Source organism: Halichoeres trimaculatus, unplaced genomic scaffold, assembly GCF_033239565.1.
Source record: "Halichoeres trimaculatus isolate MK-OKI-2021-1 unplaced genomic scaffold, fHalTri1.1 fHalTri1_scaffold_2, whole genome shotgun sequence".
NCBI classification, from domain to species: Eukaryota; Metazoa; Chordata; class Actinopteri; order Labriformes; family Labridae; genus Halichoeres; species Halichoeres trimaculatus.
In genome coordinates this window covers 33,380,124-33,402,203 of record NW_027437180.1, presented here as the reverse complement: position 1 = coordinate 33,402,203, position 22,080 = coordinate 33,380,124, and the positions used below count along the sequence as shown (strand labels likewise).

The 22,080-nt window shown below is 40.6% G+C and overlaps 1 protein-coding gene and 1 long non-coding RNA gene across 3 annotated transcripts; one reads left to right on the top strand and one right to left on the bottom strand.

Moving 5' to 3' along the window:
* The first annotated feature begins 11,289 nt into the window (after positions 1-11,289).
* Positions 11,290-18,010, top strand: LOC141808510 (uncharacterized). The gene is made up of 3 exons (XR_012599910.1): positions 11,290-11,678; positions 13,332-13,448; positions 14,491-18,010. It is a non-coding gene; the product is annotated as an uncharacterized LOC141808510 (long non-coding RNA).
* A 212-nt stretch (positions 18,011-18,222) lies between these two features.
* On the bottom strand, positions 18,223-22,079 carry LOC141808805 (transcription elongation factor 1 homolog). 2 transcript variants are annotated; one of them, XM_074695536.1, is made up of 4 exons: positions 21,996-22,079; positions 21,555-21,691; positions 21,374-21,444; positions 18,223-19,341 (listed from the first exon to the last, which is right to left on the bottom strand). In XM_074695536.1, exons 2-4 carry the CDS (start codon positions 21,668-21,670, stop codon positions 19,277-19,279), a joined length of 252 nt encoding a protein of 83 aa, XP_074551637.1. In that variant the 5' UTR covers positions 21,671-21,691; positions 21,996-22,079; the 3' UTR covers positions 18,223-19,276. The 2 variants fall into 2 exon arrangements, with proteins under 2 accessions (XP_074551637.1, XP_074551629.1); XM_074695528.1 differs by having other exon boundaries at positions 21,992-22,075.
* Between the last annotated feature and the right edge of the window lies 1 nt (position 22,080).

Here is a 22,080-nt window from a genome sequence, read left to right as displayed (position 1 = left end):
ACGTCATGATGATGATAGGCCATAGGTGCGATTGCCACGTCTTGTTTAAGACATTCTGCCCTTTTGAAAAAACTGTTTGCATGATGAAGGTCTGTGACCGTAACGTTGCAAATAAATTATTTTCTTGCAAGTTAGACAGTGTGCGGGAGTCCACCTACTTGTTTACATCGTATTTTTTCACCGCCCCATCTGTCTCCTAAATTAGACGTGCAAAGTACTCTCCTGTATCTTTCAGCACTGCAACGCATTTTTGAACTTGGCAGTGAAATAATTAAATAAATACTTTCCAGTCCATACAGGATTAAATTGACAATTATCCATGCTGATTTTTTTGTTTTAGGGTAGACAGGGACATGCTATTTTCACCTGTGTAGGACTGCTGATGCTAACTTTTCAAACACACCTGCTCAATGACACAATACATTGTGGGTTAGTTGCCAGGTTAGGATAGGTGTTGCTGTCAATATTTGTACTGATGTTGAATTTTTTTTTAAGAACTTGTCAGTGTAAGTAAAAGAGGTTTTCTTCGTCAGAGCTGAATCCCAGTAACTTCACAGCTGCTTTTGAGCCACTCAAGGGTTGCGTTCAGGCCGCCTCGGGATGCTAAGTGAATAGCGCTGCATTACAATTAGGGATGGGTACCGAGATAGGTACTATTATAGGTACCGACCAAAATCTGTCAAAAGTACCAGGTACTGATTCACATAAAACCCAAAGGTTCCATGTTTAGGTACCTAAATGCATCCTTGTGACTGTGAGAGAGTGGAAGAGTAGGTGATTTTCCATACTGGACATGAACACAGCATTGTATGGTTATAAACTGAGGAATAAATGTATTAGATTGAAAAAAAAATCTTATTTTATTATTGAACAAATTGATATTTTTTACCACATAAACACAAAAAAGTACAGAAAATTGGTACCACTGAGTACCGGTAGCGGTTGCCATGTACCGGGCATTGGTACCGTATCGTTTCAAATGTGAAAGGTACCCATCCCTAATTACAGTACGACACGACACAGCATGATATGATACACTACAATATAACATGATATGGATAATATGATATGTTATAGTTGGTTACGACACAAAACAACACAACAGTACGATACCATGTGGTACAATACAATACGACACACTAAACTTCACAACACAGAACACAGTATACAGTATGTTACAATACAATATGATACAATAAATCACGATATAGTTAGATGCAGTGCGGTACAGTATAATATGATACAATACTCCATACCATACTACACAAAACGACTGGACACAATAGGATACAGTATGACTCTGTTTAGTTCCTTCAAATTCTCTACTCTGAAATACACTTCACTATAATGTGATAAGATGTAGATCAACAGTACAATACAACACAAAACAATACAACAATATTCTGATTAGATAAAAACATACAGTTACATCACTACCTTACAATAATTATGTGCTGCTGCAGCATGTGCTGTTGTCCAAAGTTAAAACAGCTAATGAAATTTGTTGTTTTACCTTCAGTGTGGCCTGATTTAGCATTTAGGACCAATGACAGAGTAATAGTTTGTCCTATGTTTGAAATATTTACTTAAAACCACAAAACTCTGCAGTGCAAGATTATGACAGTATTTAAGGTTCCCAATCTGAGGATGACATCAGAGCAAAATGGCTGCTGTCAGGCCGGCTCATGGTTAGTTGCATCCGATGCAAAAGCTTCTGTTCATTCATGTCACTATCACAGCTTTTTTTTCTGATTTTAAAAAATCAATGGCACAGACCAGTGTGTGACGCAGAGGTGAGACCTCTGAGTTTTGTATAGTTTTGTACAGTATATAGGTTTCTTTACACACTATATAAACTACATTATTGATACGTCTTAACTTGTGTGTGCAAGTTGATGCTGTCTGAAGCTGTGAAGAGTGTGAAATCAAAAAGAATAGGAAAATAAGAGTGTTTGGCTTCTGACTTGTTTTGCTTTGTTAGAGAAGACAGTGAAGACAGGTGAAATGAGCAGGAGAGACAGCACTAGGCTATATACAAGAGATACTTTAATGGTTTGTGCGTGAGTGTGAGTGCTTGTGTGTGAGGAAATGAAATGCGTGTGTACGTTTATAATGAGCACATTGTATGGCAGCATTACTGTTAATTTGGTTATCTGTTTTCTTAAGTTAAACTGTCAAACGTAGCTGCTATAATGACACACTTGTGCTTGTGTGTAACTGCAGGCCTTTAGGAGGACCCCTGCTGAGGCGTCCTATTAATGCCTGTTATAGCAGAAGGTGCTCATTACAGCTCTGAGATTACCTTCAGAAAAGCTCTTCAGTCTGAATTTTTTTGTAAACAACTGAAGAGGTATAAAACAACATAATCGTCCAAATAATGTTATTTTCATGTCAAAATGTCTCTGTTTTGTATTTATTTACCAAAATAAATTGTAATTGCCACATTTTGCTGCCAGATTTCTGCTTGTTTACACTGTTTTCAGCTCTCCTTGGGGAAATTTGTTTTATATTTTAAATCATTATTCAACAATCGCTGTGAACACTACAAGTATAAAGACATATTTGTCAATCTTTGATGTATCTTGACAATAACACAAGCTAATTAACAGGTTTCAGCAAGTTTTCCATGGGATCCAGTCCTACGTGTGATAAGGAGCCATAATTCATAATTCAAACTTTTCCCATTTTCAAAATTGTTGTTTATTCCTTTGCTTTTTCTGTTGTAGCAAATCATAATGTCTCACCTGATGTCAAAGAGCTGTTAAAGCTTTGAAACTCAAACTTTGCTATCAAGCCCCATTTTTATTAGAATGTCAAGTGTATTATAGTTATTAACAAAAAAAAAATTAGTTTTTGCAATAAGATGCAGTGTTCAGTGAAATATTTTCCTTTTTGGACACAAAAGAAGCAGCAAACACTGATGGGAGGTTGCTGCCCCCTAGTGGCAAGATGCAGCATGAATGCTGTTTATAATTATTAGCTGGTATATGTTTTTCTGACTCATTTGATTGTGTAGTCTGTCACTGAAAGCTCTACAAAGTTAACAAGAATAACCTTCCTGGACATAAGGGATAATAAATAAAAACCATCAGTTGTAGAAGAGCTTGTTTCAAAAAGCTGTAGTCATACTCTTTGACCACAGGGTGGCAGTGTAACTGTGGATACCTGAAAAACAGGGCAAACCCACAGAGAGGCTTTCAGAATTAAGCAGCCTTAATGTTTATGAAATCAAACAGCATATTAGGGATGTAAAAATATGCTAAAACAGAAAAGAGCACTTTAAAATGTTTTTCACCAGAGACCTCCACTGGCCCACATTAGGCATTAGTCAGCAAGCTAATAAATGAAATGTAATAGCACAATTACTTTGAAATGAAGACACAGGCAACTCCTCTCTATCTCTCTGTCTCTCTCAAATGCCCAAATCTCTCTCCGCCCCTCTTTGTGTTCCTCTGAGTTTGTGTTTGTCAGTCTTGTTAACGACAAAGCACACACACACACTGACACACTTGCACACACAGAGAACTCTGCACTCTCTCTATAACATTATCTTTTCCGGAAATTGCTTCTCAAGCACAGCCGGAGCCCCATTAGAAAAGAAGAGCTCTACGCTGTAACCTTTTTAAAAAGCCATTAGTGATGCACCTGCTTCTCTCCCTCTCTCCCTCTCTCTGGTCCTATTTGTGTGTCTTATTTGTCTCTCTTGTTAACACTGACACACACACACACACACACACACACACACACACACACACACACACACACACACACACACACACACACACACACACACACATACACACACACATTTTACACACAGCTTCTCCATGCTGATTGCCAGCCTCCACATTCTCAGTCCTACTAACTGACTGCTGAGCAGCACGAGCATCCTTCCTCTTCAATTAGAGTATGAATCACTGACATTTGAAAGTTCCACATCAGAGTGCAGCTCCGCTCACCTGTGTTGCTCTAATGACCTGTGAATCTTTTGGACATGAGAAATGGTCATTGATGAGTCGGGAGCCTTTGAGAAACATTTTCTCATTCATGTTTGAATAAATAAGGAATCAGGGAACAAGGGGATAACGAAAAGGATATGCTTTTAATTATAAATGTCGCCTCTCAGACAATAAATGTGTGTCTTTTGGTTTATTGATGTTTTAAACATTCAACGGCGTTACAGAAATTATTTGTTTTGGTTTTGATTGTTTCCTGTGACATTAACTGAACCAAAGCACTATTGAATTGGTGTGACACGACACAGCTTACCGGCATATTTTAGAAGCTCATCTTGGAAAGGGAAACAAGTATTATCAGAAAACCACAGAACACCAAATTTACACCAAACAATCTTTCCTTACTTTGTGAACCTACTTTAGAAATTTGATATTTTACAGCACAAGGATTATGATTTATCTATCATTTAAGATGATATAAAATTAAATGTAACCATCATTTGAGGTACAATGTGCAGCTTCTAGCAGCATTTAGCTGGAGTGACCTGGGGGATATGGAGAAAAATTTTCATTAGTACAGATATACCTTTAGGTTTCTGTTGATTTAAAATTACCTTTTTATATCTACATAAGCCATTGACATCTTGCGATGCCATGGTAGCTCAGAAAAGACAAACTAGAGGGAGCTGCAGGCATGCTTCAGTGCACAGGGGTGTCTAGAATGTATTTCTTGGGGGACTCGGTAGGGGCACAGACTTTAGAAAGGTAGCACACTGAATATTTTTTCTTTTTCTTTTTTTTTTGAATACCATACATAGATTGTGTTAAAACAGTGGGCTAAATGCTAATATAACAAATAATACACATTGTACAGTGTAAAGTGGTTTTAAAACTTCAAGTGAACAAACTGATTGACAGCTCTGCTGGGGATGGCCAGACAGGGTGACTACATTTCCACCAAGCAGTCTGGTTCAGTTCAGTACGGTTTAGCACAGTTTGGTACAGTTAAGCCTGATCTCATTTGCATTCCCACAGCAAACTGTGCCCTCTCGTGGTAGGTGGCGTGTAAGCTGGATGCCGAAAGCCGCAGCTGTTTAACAATAGCATGACGCCGTAGCAGCGTGACACAGTTTACCCTGCTAATAAATGAAGAAATGCATCCGCTGACGGGGTAAGTGACGATTCTTTAGACCAATCAAAGGTCTGTGGTGTTATAGCTCCACCTTCTGAGAGCGGATTTGGTCAGTCTGGCACCCGTACAAAAGGGTCACAAAAAGTGGGACGGCTCGTCTCGGTTATTTGGGGATCTGTCCCGGAATAAGTCAATGGATACGCCACAAAATGTGCGCTGTACCGAGCCGAAACCGGACCGGTCTGCTGGGTGGAAACGCGGCGATAGACTGTGTAATTGATGGACGTAGACTCCCCTAACATCACCCGCCTGTTGACGTAAATCCGCTATTGCAGCCATATTGGAAGTAGCGAGGGCTTTGCGTACAGTTATAGGGTGCCTGTCAGTCATATGACCTGAGCTGTGCCTCTGATTGGGTGAGCTCGCGATCTTAATATCCTTTAAACTGCCGAGTTAGAAAAAAAATCCACCCTCCGTCCAGTGTGTGTGGATAGTGAAATTAGCGACTCAGACAGGAGACGTTTTTTGAACCAGGCTGTATATAGGTTAATTTCTGCTTTGAAAATGGCTTTTTTTGGCTTGGTGTGTATGTGACTTCAGCTACTTCCGGAGCCAGCCTCAAGCAAACACTTGAGAAACAGCAGGTTTTAGCACTTCTGCACTGTCTCATCTTAGACTGGAGGTTGCCACTTAGGTGGCTAAAACACCCCAGTGCCAGTAGCCGCTGCCACCCTGGTGGCCACACCCCTGGTATAGCAGCAGTTAAAGCAGTTATATTGACAGGAGAGTTTTAGGCTGTCACAAAGCAAAATAAGATGGCTCATACTTTTCATTACCCGTGTGACTGCCTTCTGCTGGTTGAGGAATGTAAGTTAAAAACAAAATCAGACTGACCTCTCTCCTAAAACCTCATCCCAGCAACTTCCTGTCTAGAGTCTAACAAGAGGACAATAATATCTGCTTGATGAAAGTGATCTTGGGTCAAAACATAAAGGCAGCTTCAGGTCATGGTGACAATACTAAGTCAACCCTCAAACATGCTTAATCTTGAACTTAAATGGTGGCTGAGTTGCCCCTTAAGTAAAAACAGGACATAGAAACCAGATCACGGTCCAGACAAATTCTTTATGGATTTTTTTTCACCCCAACTGTAACTTAATAGGGTTTAAATTTACATGTTAGTTCAAAAATGTTGCCTGTAAACATAATTTATTGTCCATGCTAAGGTATGTATGCTTAAATGCTAGCTTTTGTGCTAAGTCTTCAAGCTGTAGGTGAGGGGTCATCTAATCACGAAAGAGAACCCATTCAATGTGTCAAAAAAGGAACATTTTATTCCTCAAAAAGATAGCTGCAGGTTACAAATGATATGACATTTCCATTTTTTAATCAATAACTTACATCCTAACGGTCAGAGAACATAGCTCCTTATCCTGCTTGATATGCCTTCAAACTAGAGCTTGTCTCCTCCTCATCTGCTCCTTGCGTGGCTTTTTACGACAATAAACTACACTTTATGGTGGCTGAAACTCAGCAGCAGGACACGTAAACAGAGAAGTACAGCTGCTATAGCACAATATTTAAATGTGCAAAAAATAAAACTTTAAATCATCCTGCAAGATCCAAAGCATACATATGATTTATAAACATATATACACCAAATATTCACAAAGGGCAAATTATGACTCTATATTGCATGCTGTCTTTAGTGGCTCCACAAGTGCGTCTCAGCATGCAACCAATTTGTGGTAATTTTTGACTGAAGGCAGGCTATGGCACGAGATACTTTTTAGATACTATTTTTTTCATTTCATTTAAAAAATAGATTAAATGACAGTTTTTTCTCCTCAAAAGCTCTGGCGGGCTGGATCTGGACCTTGGTAGTTTAAATTTACCATCTCAAGACCTACGACCATCTGATCGGACAACAGTAGGGGAAAGTCTGGATGGACATTCAGTGGTGTTATTCTTCAAGCAAACTGTTTGACAGCTAATATGGTCAATTAGCAACGTGTTAGCTTGTTTTAGCACTAGATAGAAAGTGACAGAATACCTACATTTCATTTTGTAAGAGACATACAATATGATAAATAAGGGTTAAGTTTGTAAGTAGCTGGTGTTAGCTTCTAGTTAATGTTTTAAAATGCTAACATTAGCTGTTGTCTAAAAGTAGCTAACTTGCAACTAAAAGAGTTGTGTTTTTCTAAGCCTAGTCTTCTTACCCTGTTTCCATTGGCGTGTAAAGCTTTTAAAATGTAAAGTAATTTAAGTTCCATCTAGATAACAGTAACTTTAGCTAGCTAGAGACTGGATTGGTTATCTATTACTCTTGCTAATAGGCTTCATATCTTTTTAAACTCAAGTATGTTTTTGAACTGAAAGCATTACTTGTGTCTCTCAGTTTCACTCTTTGTTTTTCTTTAAGTTGCTTATTAATTCAGAAGAGGTGCAATAATACTAATTTGTATTTTAAGCCATTTATCTGACATACAACCTCAAACACAGCAATACAACAATGTATTAGTGGTTGAGCTCCACACCCAGAGTAAGATATCGGAGGATCTTTTTTTCAGAAGGGAAAACATCAGTTTGTAGTCTCACCTTTCAATCCACATCGTTCAGAGACATCTTAAGTATTTATGAAAGGGTTATATATGATTGATTGTGTGTATGTATTTGTGTATATTTGCCTGAGCGTGCGTACCTGTGATTTCCTGCTATTAGCTGAACTTTGCTCCCTGACTCAGTGTCTGTCTGTTCTCTGTAATGCGCCTGACCCCGAGGTCACACACTGTCTGGGGCTGGACCACTTTGTGTGTCTCTGTATGTGTGTGTGTGAAAGAGAGAAAGAGTGAAAGAGAAGGAGGGAAGAGAAAGGAAATACTTAGGAAAAGGGTAAGTGTGAGTGAGTGAGTATGTGAAGTGAGAGATAAAAAGTGTGTGGATGAGTGTGGTTTATCGCATCCCAAAACAAACCAGCAGCCCCTGGGTAATAAAAATGTACTATCTGTCATTGTAAATTACAAATATTGGTCTTCGCCTTGCTGCAGTCTCCTGATTATGCTCAACGGTCTGCCCCTGACAATTATGAAGCTATTAACACTGAGTGTGTGTATGCGTGTCTGTGTGTGAGGGGAAAAAAAAGACTCTACGGCTGCTTATTTGAGAAAATATGCTGTCGGTTTTTATGGCCTTGAAGGCTCCAGTGCTTTGTGGGCTCTCGAACATCAAATTTACATGTCCCCTGTCTGTCTGCTGTTCTGTGCCTGACATATCCAAACCAAAACGAAGGAGAGGAAGAGAAGGAGAAATGTTAGAGAATTAAAGATAAAGATGTTTTGTTCTGTGCAGCTTGTGCGAATCATTATAGATTCTTTATTTCTTGAGTCAAAGTATAGATACTCCTGTTTGAGTACTGAGTATTCAGCGCGCTCTCTTCCTCACAAACACGTTTTGGGTTTCAATGGGCAGCTCTTTTACAGGCCACCAGCTGAGGAGGGGATTATAGAGGGCCTTACTACCAATCCCATCCAGCATGTCTGCTAAGGAAGACCATCAACCGGATACAGAGGTCCCAGGAGACAGGATTAGAAGTAAGAACACACACACACTCTCGTACACACACATGCTCACACTCACCACAGGCCATCTACAAACCTGTGTTAAAACCCTGCAGGAAACACCATTCAGTCCCATTCAGTCTATTATGATTTCAGCGCTAATGACTGGCGGTCAAAGCGGTGGCTTTGTGAGACACTATGTTCCTCTACTTCGACATCCAGTGTACCTCCGAGTTAATTCAGGCTGGATTCAAGTGAAAGTAATCAGTAAAAACAAAGAAAAAATACGAACAAAGATGAGGACAATCACATGGTATGCAAAGAGCTTGTTAACGTGGCAGCACATGGTTTCCATTGTTCCAACGTTTATACCACAGCCCAGACTATGGGTATATAGGATTTCTTCACTGCACTCTTAAATTGCCCATGTCTTAATCATAGGTTGCATTTACCAACACTTGACCCACTAAAACCCTTAGAGCGCCCTCTGGTGAAGAGACAGGTTGTTCAGTCAGACGAAACTCATCCCTTTAATAAAATTGTTCTTTTCACAACATACGGTGTGCACCAGTATTTCTTGTTAACACTATACGGCCTAGAACATGGATCATCACGTAGATCCTGTGTATGTGTATGTGCAATGCCTCTGGGATCCAGCAGGAGGACTGTGCTCTGTTTTCCCACTTGGCACCTTGTGGTCACAACCATAGACTGTAATAAAAAATGGACGTCCGCTTGCTTGGCTCGAAGTGAGGTCTCCACAAGAACGACACCCCCTGGTGACTGGCTGCAGTATAGGTTAAAAAATCTGGCTTTCCAGCCTTTCAAGATGGGCTGTGGTCAAACTTTAAAAAATCATTACACCTGGTAGAAATGTGTCTCACGTCCGATTGTTGTGGTGATTTGAAGATAACATTTGGCTGTCTTGTATCCAAGTCCTCTTTTTTCTGAAAAGTTTCGTTTTCATTTGTTATACAAGGTTAAAAGCGAGGCTTTATGTACCGTTTAAGGATGATCGACAGCTGCTGTTCTCGTGTATTGTTTTCGGGGATTGTAAAATATGTCGGGAGGTGGAGTCAAGAAGTGTTTAGACTCTCAAAAGAAAAAAACTATTATTTTTGTCACCCAGCTCCACTCAGATTCTCCTAGAATCCCTCATAGTCTCTACTGCGCAGACTCTGGCTCCAAACTGCTATAATGGCTGCGCCTGAGATGGCGGTATTTTGGCTTCAAAACCGTACAATGATAAATGGTGGAGCCACGCTGTCCACTCTATATACAGCCTATGGTCACAACCTGTTTCCCCTTCTCTCAAATCACCAACAAAGTTGCACCCACCACTCAGATAAAACTCTACTGAGACTGATAATATTTTGCAATAAACAATGTCAGTTGTGCAGGATTCTCTAGCTTATTTTAACCATTTTGATTTGCGTTATTTAACACTCTCCTTATTTCGTATGCTGTTATTTTATCAATGACTGTTTTTAATAATAACAATAAAGATCTACTTCACAGTCACTTACTTTACATATTTTACAGTTAAATACAGTATAAATACAGATTTATACTATTACTTCACAATTAACATGTTCAAAGAATTACTGCTTGAGCCTGTGAAGTGATAATATGGTGATTCATTGTAAAATATTACAGTCAAATATTGTAAATTTCAGATGGTATTTTGCACTCTGCGTATGTGTTTTCTATCACTGTTGTTCCCCATATTTATTTAATTATTATTCATTTAAGGGTATAGCACTGACTGACCTATGTGATAAAAGCCTGCCTCCTCTTTTGTAACAGATATGACATGGTATAAACTATAAAAGTGAAATACGCCTCTAAAGTTTCTCAAACATGTTTTCTACCATACTGCTTGGCTCTTATCATGCTGAAAATATGCAAATGTTCCTTTTTAGAGAGGATTTTATTTTTAAATAGTGATTTAATGACAAATGCAAGCTACGTGAAATCGTAGTATTTGTGTTTTTTATTGTGTTTGTAAAGCATAAAAAGAACAGCAAGCTGATAAAAACACAACTACTAACTTCTTATATATCAATACAAGAATCTGTCCCAATGTGAACTGCACTGACCTGAGGGTGCATTGGATGTCTCCTTAAATGCACTCCACCAAAACAATATGGCACCACCCATCAGGTTGTATCACAGCTTGACTTCTTCCAAAGATAAAAGGATAGCAGCACAGAGCCCGGATCATGTTAAAGAATATTTTATGATGAGTAAAAGTATTTAAAGAGGACCAGCAGCTTCAGACAGCTGTAAAACTGCTATAAAGTCTAAATATTATTCAATAAAACTATGAGCTTCGAAAGCCAAGCAGGTTTTGGTGATTTATTGCATGGTTGTTGCACTGGATTGCATTATATTTTGCAGATCTGTCCACTATCATGAAGGATACAGCAATCACCAAACCACATGGATGTAGGCCCTGTAAACACTACACTCAAAGGTTTTATTAAATTACGTCACCCTGGGGATGCAAAACAACTACAGACAGGTTCAATTACCCCCTTCAAACAAAAACACCTCCTATGAAAAAGAAAACCCTCCCTCACCAGACGTTAAAAGACACCTCACAGAGACCCGCTAAGGTCCCCGGACCCACGTTTGGGAACCGGTGCACCATAGGGCATGCTCTCCAGCGTCAGGGCTGAATGAAGGCATGGACTACAGAGAAAGGAAGCGAGAGGGAGGAGAAGAGGAGAGGTGAGAGGTTGCAGCGGAGTTGCATGGGATGATGCTGCTGCTGCTGCTGCTGCTGCTGCAGAGGCTCCATCTATCCATCCATCCATCGCTCCATCCCTCCCTCGAAGAGAAAGCAGAAAACAAGGAGTGGTTATGTGATTCCCCACAAGCAGGAGGAGAAGCGCACAAGGGAGAAAGGAATAGCAGGGAGAGGAGGAGGGGGGCGTTTCCCTGCACGGTATTGCCTATTCTCACTCCTCGGCATGGATACAATGTGATGCATATGGAACTGCTGCTTCAGGAAAGGTGGACACAACGGTAAGTTTGATTATTTGGGCTGATATTTGAATATTAAACACGTTGTGGACTCAGCTGACAGCGCAGCGATGGTCGAGGTCCTATCACTTTAGACTGTCCTGAAATTACGACAAATTCGTTATTGATCCCTGAAGTGAGAAAACAATTTGTAGATTGAAGCTTTGGGCTAAACGAGCCGTTTTGTCGCTGCGCACAGCGTGGGATTTACGCACGATCAATTAGTCGCTGGCACGCGTAATGATTTGATAACTAAAAACAGGTTGGTCCCAGCAGCTTCACTCCCAAGTTCCTTATCAAACGACTTGATGAAGGCTGCACCTGAACGCAGCTTAATATTTAACCAGCAGCATGTGTCATTGTGGCTGGGACACTTCCTTTGTAGCCTGTTGGAGCAGAGACAAAGATGGTTCAACTCTCCCTGCAAAGGGTTAAAGATTCAATCCACGCTTACCACTCTGAACTGGGTTCTCCTTGTCAGTGGGAGCGGATGTATTTACAAACAAAGAAAGCTTAATATCCACGCGTGTCACGTAAGAGACAGGTGCTGGTCTATGTGCATTTTACAGTGCTTGTGTGTGGTTGTCTGCTTATCTGGGCTAGTAGGCCAAATACAGCCTTTATGATACATTTAGGCCCAGAGGGAGGATTAAGGAAAACCAACATGTCTGTTAAGTTTGCAACTGAAAGTTTCTTATTCCTCACTCCAGGCTGAATTTGTTGCAAAAGCCACCACCGGCTCGTTTACTTTTCTGTCTGGGTAGTGACAGTTAGACTCCACAGTGCAGCCAAAATGACTGCAAAGATTTGCTGTTGCAGGCATAAGCATAAACATCTTCATAACAGCGCCTTTAGTTCCAAGCAATTAAGCAGTGATGTGCAAGCAGCAGAGCCCAGCAGCCTGCTCAGTCTGTCTCTGTCTCAGGCTCCAAACCAGCTCTTGTCTTTGCCTCTGGCACTGCCACTTGTGATTCTGCAACACCAGGTACATTAAAGGATTGATAAGTCGGACATAAATATGACACACGGACCCAACGCCTTTTATAAGGCGCTGCAGCTGGAGCCAACTCACTTTCAATCAAGTCAATTCAGGAAATGGATTTTCTTATAAAAGCGTGCCAGATGTCCATCACTGTGAAATAAAGCTCTTGTGTGGTCCATGCAGCTTTTAATGAAGTAGTTTAAAACATGTGGATGAAGGGTCAGATAGCATGAAGGGAAAAGTAAAGAATGTGTCTTGGCGCTTTTCAAATCACCAAAAAATGCTTTAGCAAGTGTGCATGGACATAAATATTAAAAAAAGTAATCAAAAATCAGTGGTTACAGTGCATTTCTACGCGTTATACAACCTTCCCCTTATTGCATAAAAACTCCAGTATCAAATAAACAAAAGGCCCCAGTCCATGCACTCAAAACTGCTTCTGCAGGCACACCCAACTATTCCAGACTCACTCCCACGCACACACACGCACACACAGACATACACAAAAAGAGCTAAAAACTACACTAAAGCCTGCCTCCAAATTAGACGGAGACGCTGGAGTGACACGGAGCAGACACACACTGGTCCTGTGTACCGAGGAGGGCAGCAGCAACAGCAGGAGCAGGGTGTATTTTTACACCAGATCCCTGACACCTCCGTACATCTCTTCACAGCTCTTGGTGAGAACAGAAGACACGTCCACTTGAGTTGTCATCATCAGCGGCCCAGACATGGACAGTTGGGATGGAGGAGAATGCAAGAGGCAAGGAGGGAGAGAGGGAGGAAACTAGGTAATGAGGGAGACGAGTGTCAGCATCTTCTCCATCTTTGGTTTTTGGCACTTCCTTTTGCAGTGACAGCGGGCTAGCATGTTGACGAACACAGGTGTGAGTGAGGTGAGAAGGTTTGTCAGTGACGAATGGGAACTTTGCCTGGAGTGTCAGGTTTCATGATGCGCAGCTTTGACGAGGGGTTAAAGGATACAGAGGCGGATGTAGGGTTAATGCACGTGTCTGGGCAGATAAACAAGCTAATCTGAGGATGAGGAAGCAGGGACTGGAGGGTTAAAAAGGGTAAACGAGAAGAAGGGGGTGTCAGGATGCTGGAGTGGAAAGGTTAAGGGGGTTGGACGTGAAAATGAGGAGGAAGAAGGGGAGACGGCAGAAGAAGCAGTTTTCCACAGGGAGCTGTCTGTGGTGCTGATGCAAAAAAAAAAAAAAAAAAAACCTCCCCCTTTCCTCCCAATGTCTCTCCTTTTCTCTCCTCCACAGCTGTTGATTGACAACTACTGTGTCTCTAATTGGCAAGTGTGGATGGTGGGAGAGTCAGGCTTATTCTCTGTGGGACAGAGGGAGGAAAAGAAGAAGTGTGTGTGTGAGTCTTCCCACAATAAGTGAGAGGAGGAGACAAAGATAGGTAGACAGAGAAGGAAGGGGAGATGTAATGGAGGAAGGCATGAAGGTGAGGGCTGAACATCTGTTTGATAATCAGTCTCCCCTCAGTGCAGTCTAACACACACTGACACCTATTTGATAATTGGTGAGCCTGCCCTCTCCCTCAGCGCCGGGCTAAACGGTTGCTTGATACCAGGGAGAGCAAAGGGACTAGCTGTTGGCAGTGCAATCTGTTTACTCGGTGCAGCTCAGGTAAAGATGCATAGCCGGCTGCCTGCGTGTCTCTGCCTGAGTGTGCGCCGGCTACTGCATAAACCTACAATCTGGTTATTAGTCTCACATCGTGCACAAGACGTGACTTAAAGCGTGCGTGAAATGTGTACTGGAACCTTTTGCTGCTGCAGGAATAAACACATTTTTTTGTCTTTTCTTATCCTAGGTGCTGTCCTGAAAGATTTGCCTCTGTGCAGACCTCCTCCTTCCTCCTCCACGCCGGAGAGATGAAGGAGCTGAACAGGAGTAAAAGAAAAGGAGTAACGGAGAAGGGAGGAGGTGGGCCTCTTTGCTCCGGTCTCGACCACGGGTATTCTTGGGTTGATAATACAGATGTGGATGTTATTGCTTGAGAATACGCGTAGTCGAGTGGAAGCTTTGTCGTCTAAGGGTCCAAAAAGCAGTAGGATGTATGGATGTGTAGACAACATCAGGAAGGTGACACACATGGGCTCATTTTTTGTTGTTTTTCAAGGTGAATTTTTATCCTTAAGGGTTTATTTTGTTCTATCAGAAAGGTTTCTTAAATCGAGCACATTCAGGAACCTGCCAAATCAAATCCACCCATTGAAACGGTTTTTATCATCATAGCTTTATCAACCATGTCACTCTTCACACCTGTGGAGGAAATGAGTTTGTTTCGCTGGCCAAATTCAGCCTCTCCTGTGAAAGCGCTGGCAACATTGGGGGAAGACTTGCACCGTGCCACTAAGCTAAACCCCCCAGGCATTAGTTCAGGGGGCTTAACACAAAAGTCTTCAGACTCAGACGTTAATTCCAAACCCTCTTGATTACGTACTCTTGTCAGTCATTCGAGCACACAAGTGAGCCCATAATCTTATCAGTTGATGAATGTCTTTGCAGCCCTTCACACTCTGCACCAAACATTTCCTTCATTCAGGCTGAATTCTAAAGTTTTACAAAATTGGAGCCCAAACAGCTTTTTTTAGGACCTGGGACGGGAACGACTGCTATGCCACAGGATGGGAGATATTTGTGCATAAGCATCACCCCACTGTTGCCTCTACTCCTCTCACACTCCTATTTTCTGTCTTCCCGGCTCATGCTAAAAATGTGCGAAGAGTTTGATGCCTGTAGCAGCAACAGGAGATAGTAACACACGAGGACCTGTCAAGGCTGCACCCGTTGCTGACATTTCAGCTTTTGGCTCAGCTGACTGGCTGTCATGATGGAGACCCACACAGACGCACACACAGGCAGACACGTATATACACCGCACAAGGGTTCACATGATTAACATGCCTGCAGGGATGTAAGGGATTGATGGGTCTTAAGAACAGCAGCATTTGGATCCCCACGTTTATTTGAATGCACACACACTGCAGTGGGGTTCGCTGAGTCCATGTGCCAGTGGGGAAATAAGGGGTTGATTGATTTTATGGGGAACTATTTTTAGTCAGAATGATGGATGCTTATGTCTTTTATTGATCAAGTTGAGGTGCAGGTCTGAAGAATTCTTCAGTCAGGTCGGGCTGATTAATCAGGTAGCGGGGAAGTTGGAATAAAACATCCAGAAATACATTTTTGGTACATTAGCATTATTGCTAAGTACTATAAATTAAAAACTCAAAGTTTCATTGCAAATTCAGCAATATATTAGCATCTGTTTGCGAATGCGCCTGTGATAAATTACACTCTTATCGTTTCCTCCTCCATGATTTCTTACTCCTGTGTAAGCAGATCTCTTATTTATTAGCACAGAAAGTAATTATAATTTATACACATTTCACACTGACGTTGTGTAAACTTGTTGATTTGGCAAATCTGCTTTTGTGGTTTTGTGTGTATTTGTGTATGCATGTGTATGTGTGTGTGTGTGTGTGTGTGTGTGTGAGTGTGTTCTAAGCAACAAAATGACTATTGTGAGCACAGCTCCAGGTGCCTAGCAACCGAATCGCTGTTTCCTTGGCAACAGTTGCCTCGCACTCACTGTGTGGGTGATTGGCAGCCTTGACAACGGAGAAGGAGTGACACTTGACCTCGCGTGCTGAATGGGAGAAGAGAAAGAAGGAGCGAGAAATAGAAGAGAGAGGGGGAGGCAGTGGGAGGGGACGGGCGCAGACAGATGAGAGACTAAGTGATAATCATTCTCTATTGTAATCATCCTCCAGCGTGTTCATAAGGCGATGGCAATACCTCTCCAGCTGGGGTCCATCATCAAACACAATGCACGGTGTGGCGCGCGTATGCACCGACACACTCCTTCCTGGGTGGAGAGCCCGGGCAGGCACTCCACATCTCATCTATTATCACTCAGCCTCGCCTGGTGCACGGCCGCACTCTGCTGTGTCTGCTTTCACTTGTGATCTGCAGCATCCTGCGCTCAGCGGGCATGAATGGATACTGGACTCCTGAAAATGTGTCACGGTCACAGATGCCACAGAAGAGTAGAGCACAGAGACATTTTACTTTGAAACTGGCACTTCCACTGCTGTGTGACACCTTTGAATAGAAGTAGTGTAATTATTAAAATGTGTTTTTTGGTGGTTCTCCATCCTTTCACTGGCTGAGGGGATCCTATTGTACCAGGTTTAACAAAACATGTTTTTCAAGGCTGGCTACACCTGTGTTAAAAAAGTAGCAGTGTGGAGAAGTGCAAACCCAAATAAAAGGTGACATGCAGACTTGATTCTTTTCTTTGATTTCTCAGTCAAGTTCTACCCCAAATCTTTATTTTACTCTTAATTCAGGTAAATACAATTCATATACAGTCTTTGACAAATTAATTAAACCACCGCCCAGTGTAAGGTGTTTGCCAGTGGTGCCTTAATTTGACAGCATTTTGCTGATTGCCAAAATATATTTTATGTTTCTGTAATGTTTTAATCTACCAGTATGTGCAGTCTCTTTAATCAAAATGATATCTTTCATTCCTGATCAGAAGATTTTGTTCCAGACGATCTGATTAGCTGTATCATTCCTGATTAAGTTCTGACTTCTCAGAGATTTTCAGCATGCTGGCTCAAATTTGGGAATCAATATGCGAAATCAGTTTGAAAGTCCTCACTCCTGTTTAAAATGGTGAAGCATGGAGAACCCACAGAGAAATAAAAAGTTTTAATTTAAAGAGGTCATCATGCTGGATGATTTTCTTGACAGGTGTTCTAATAAATTTGTGAAAGACTGCATATAAAAAGTGTTTGACTCCAACCATTTAATAAATACAGATTTCTTTTGACTGTCATTTTAAATCAAAGTGCAAAGGGATGATTTTTGAGTTTTGAAAGGACTGTTCAGTAACTAAAAACCCAACAGTTCAGGTGACGGGCAGCTGCTTGCTTTTGACCTTTACGTAACAGAAAACTTCCATAATAACATAAACACATGCCAAATAATTTGAGAAAGCAGAAGTGTCAGTTGCCAGTAAAATGTGTGTGGCATTGTCTGATTTAGAAAAACTGGCGAAAAACTCAGGGGCTTGCGCATCGTTGAAGTGTCCTGGGAAAAACTTCTTTAAATTTGAAAAAAAAAAAAAAGTTTAGGTGCAAACTTTGCTCTCTCAAAGTTATACCCCTACATACATTACAGCTAACTAGCTTACAACAACTATGTAAAGCCATTAATCTGATCTTTATCTCCTTGTGTCTGCATGTGGAAGAGGCTATTTGAATAAATGGAAAATAGAAGTGACTGTTAAGTATCATTTTTACTTGAAATGCCCATATTTAACCCGTAGTTTGTCTTCACTTATGTTGTGTTAGATTTTATGACTGTCTTTATTATCTTCTTTTAACCAAGCAGATTTGACATCTGTGTCTGTTTTTAATCATTCCTTCAGTTGATCAACCAGACCTCTTCATGTAAGTACTTTCTCCATATCATCAATCCAGGGACTTATATCACTCTTAAAAAATAAAACGACAACCTGTGAACACGCCCTGTTTTCAAGTTTTAATGCCAGTTTATTTCCAAGATCACAATTTTCAAATTCACAGCATTTAGAAAAAATACAGCTTGTTTTAAGGCTACTACATAAGAACTGCTGTTGCATAGGAAAACTATTTCAAATATCACACCTGACTTGAGGATAGGTTCAGTCAAAGCAAACCACTATGTGTTGTTTTATTAACTAACAAAATTTGCTCTTCAAATGAAGCTAAAACTGATAAAACTTATTTCAGAATGATTAGACAGTTAAACCTAGGAGCTAAAAATAAACCTTTTACATTTTCATTCCTCTCCAGAGGAATGACCTTGTGTTTTTGGCAGATCTATCTTAAAGAGTGAGACGAGAGCTGTAACAACTTGAACAAAGAAGAAAAAAAGTTCACTAAAGTACATTTTGACAAGCCTGTCTGAAGATGGTAATCTTTTGCTGGGTCCTGCAGCTTGCATCAGAGAGTACGATCAGGAATGAGGATAAGAAATCAAATCACTTTTTTTCCTGTTCGAGTTAAGATCTGAAAACCCATGTCTCTCATATTGTTCTGCAACAAAACCTTCCTATTATTCAAAAGCTCTAAATGGGATTTAATTCTTTTTAATAGCCAGATTTCATAAAATTATATCAATCAGGTGACACTATTTCTCTGTTGAAAGAAAATAAAAAGCCTAAAATCACATTTCTGAGGCATGTTTATAATGCATCTCAAGCATCCCTGAGACACATTCAGATTATAATAAAAACTAAAAGCACCTCAATGTGCAAGAAAATATCAGCCACCCTGCTAAATGTCTAATTATGTAACAAATCATAAAATAAAAACTCTAAAGTGGAGATGTGGCTTGTAGAGAAAGGGGAGAAATCAGAAGAGCAAGAGCACATCAGAACAGCTTTGCACAGCTGTACAACTCAAGTGACCATATGGGGAAACTGAATAATTAAAGTTTGTTAAGTGTCCCCTGACCAGCTTGATCCTAATGGGCCCGTGTTCACCAGCCACATCCTCATCCTCCCCCTTCTTACTGAGAAATGTCCAGCTCCACGAGGGCTACTGATTGGCTGCTTCACAGGCATCTATCCAGTCACTATAAACATCCACCGGCTCCGACAGGTCTGAGGAGGAATGGGTTAAGGAGGAAAGAAAATCACGAGGCTAAAGTAAGAGTTTGTGAGACTGGATGATCGCATGAACATGGGAAATCAATACAGGGATGAAAACAAATTCTGTCTCATTCTCTCTTTTTTGTATGACTGTTTATAGCAGTGCATTTTTCCAAATGGGGAAAAGACAAAGTTATTCTTAATTTAGGATTTTTTTAAAGTTAATGTGGCACTAGATAAACTAGAATTACCAGACAAGACATGGTAAAACAAGCTGAGTAACAGGTGGTCGTAGGCCTTGTTTTTCCCTGTAGAGCAACTTCTGAGCTCTTCAGCTTTTTGTGTTCCATTACCACACGTCCTCACCTATCAGTCTCACAGAGCTGAGACAAGATTTAAGAGGCTCATTCCTTCAAAAGATGTGATTTATTTCAACAACAATACCTCCAAGTTAATACAAAAGTAGGTACCTTGTGCAGAGAACTCTCCTAAATACTTGGTGCAGATGGTAGCAGGAATTATCAAACTTGATGGAAAATAAAGAGATTCACTGCACACAAGAAGACTGAATAGCTCCTTTTTTCCTTTTAAGGATCTCTTTATTTTCCTCAGATGAGTCTTTGGCAGTTTGCTGTGTAAGCCTCATGGGAGATGCAATTCAGTAAGTGTTGAGAAAGACTCTAAACTCATGGTTGAGCCTGTTCTACCTGTTGACTCAAGCAGATTAAATTTGGTTTCAAATGCATTCAAGTCAGGTTTTGTCATGACCTTAGTGCAGTAACTCAATCACATCATAACAGGTGATTAGACACTTTAAAAAAGCAGAAAGCCTCCTTGTTCTTTTGTTTAACTCAAATTTTAAGGTTCTCACAGCCCAAGCTACACCATCAAAAAACCCTTGGTAAAGAGATAAATGGCTGCAGTAACAGACAAAAACTGGCAGTAAAAATCAAAACAAAACCTGTCACAGACCAAGGAAACATCTTAAAGCTGAGGCCAAATACAATAAACAAATCCCAGTCCTGAGACATCAATTAAGTGTTATTCCACTTCACATAGAGCCAGAAAGTTACTCATTTTCTTATTTTTTCATCCATGTCAATGATTTATTTTTTTTAAAAGTTTTTTGAGATGAAAACATGATCATAAAATATTGGCAAGTGCTAACAACCAGAAGAGATTTGGTCTGGTCACTGGGCCAAGGCTAGGTTGGGATATGAGCTTTAACCCTTGGTCACTATCTCTTTAAGTCCACATAGCTTCATGTCACAATGAGTGTGCTGTTTAAAAGATATCAGGAGGCAAAACTATACCTGTTTGTAGGAAGAAAATAAACAACTCTAACTACTCAGACTAAACTACGATAATGAAGTGATGTAGCTAGGAAGGGTAAATACAGGCCTCCTTTTGCGAGGCAACAGAATTGTTTATATTGTACAGACAATAGACAAGCTCATTCATGCATATTTTTGCAAAGATCACATGCAGATGGCTGTGAAAAGTTATACTCAAGTTGTAGTATTGTCAACATTTCACACGCAAAGAGAAATAAATTAAAGAACAGAAGGTAAAAGCTCTAAACAAAGTAGCTGAAGCTCTTGCTCAACTCCTAGCATCACACAGCTGACAAAACACACTGTGAAGTGGGTGTTACATTGTGAAGATGTAGGGTTCAAATAAGCTGCATTTCAACCATCAACTAGGTTTAAATTTAGTTCTGGGGTAGTGAAAGTGGCTCTACCTATACGTTTTGTATGTCCAGGATTTTTTTCAAAGTAAGGCCTGATATCCAAACATTTTCGATTAATTGTAAACAACACATAAAAAAAACCCTTCCTAATAAGACATGGGGATAGTGTTGGAGGGCTATTTGACTACGTAACAAGCATTTCTGATTGAGTTTAGAAGCCTAATAGGAACACTCCCTAGCATAAGATACTGTTGGCTTCAGTATCAAGAACAACTCTTTACTTATTGCATGACATAACTTTTGGTGAAATAAATATGTTTACTTTTTCCTGAAGTCATTTAGGTGAAAGGATACAGGTAATGGGGGTCTGGAACTCCTCCAGGCAGACTGTGCATGATATTATCCCAGTATTTCTGCTCCTCTCCCTGTTGACAACACATACCATTAAGTTTGCATTTCAATCCCATTGGAAACCACTAGTTATGATCTTAAGCAGTAGTTCTGGGATATGTATTTTCACTGGCATTGTACGTACATTTTGACATCACAGGACTTCTCGTGATTGCAGAAAGGACAGGTGAACTGGGAATCTAAATCTCCCGTCATCTTCTTCTTAGGAGGTGGCTTTCTTTTCGACTTGCGACGACCCATTTCTCACAAACTGAATGAAACCTGCGTGAGGAAAGAGACAAAAACAAGGCAGACTGTGTGACAAGGACGTGTGTGACAAGTAACAATGAGATTATACACTTAACAAGGAAGCAGGTCTTGTGAGCAGCTGCTACAACATGCAGTTGGCAACCAAGTTTGGATGCTAATGTTAGCATGTTTGTTGTTGATCTTCTTAACTCCATTATATATCGCCTAACGACTCGTATTAACTTCGCCAGGTACGTATCATCTGCTTTAACTTAGCTATACGTATTTTTCTAACCGCATGTGTTTATATCGTAAAAGTTTCGTCTTGTTTACCTACAGTTGTGGAAAATACACGTTGCAGTTCAGAGGGAGAAGAGCTTCCTTTAGCTCCAGTTTCTTTAACTGTTCGCGTTAGTGGATTG

Excerpts from the sequence above, each read along its gene's own strand:
- LOC141808805 (XM_074695536.1), bottom strand. The coding sequence starts at position 21,670 with ATGGGTCGTCGCAAGTCGAAAAGAAAGCCACCTCCTAAGAAGAAGATG. Across the intron at positions 21,445-21,554 it reads AAGTCCTGTGATGTCAAAAT|GGAGAGGAGCAGAAATACTG; the intron begins GTACGTACAATG and ends TGTTGTCAACAG. Across the intron at positions 19,342-21,373 it reads GTTCCAGACCCCCATTACCT|ACCTGTCGGAGCCGGTGGAT; the intron begins GTATCCTTTCAC and ends ATTCCTCCTCAG.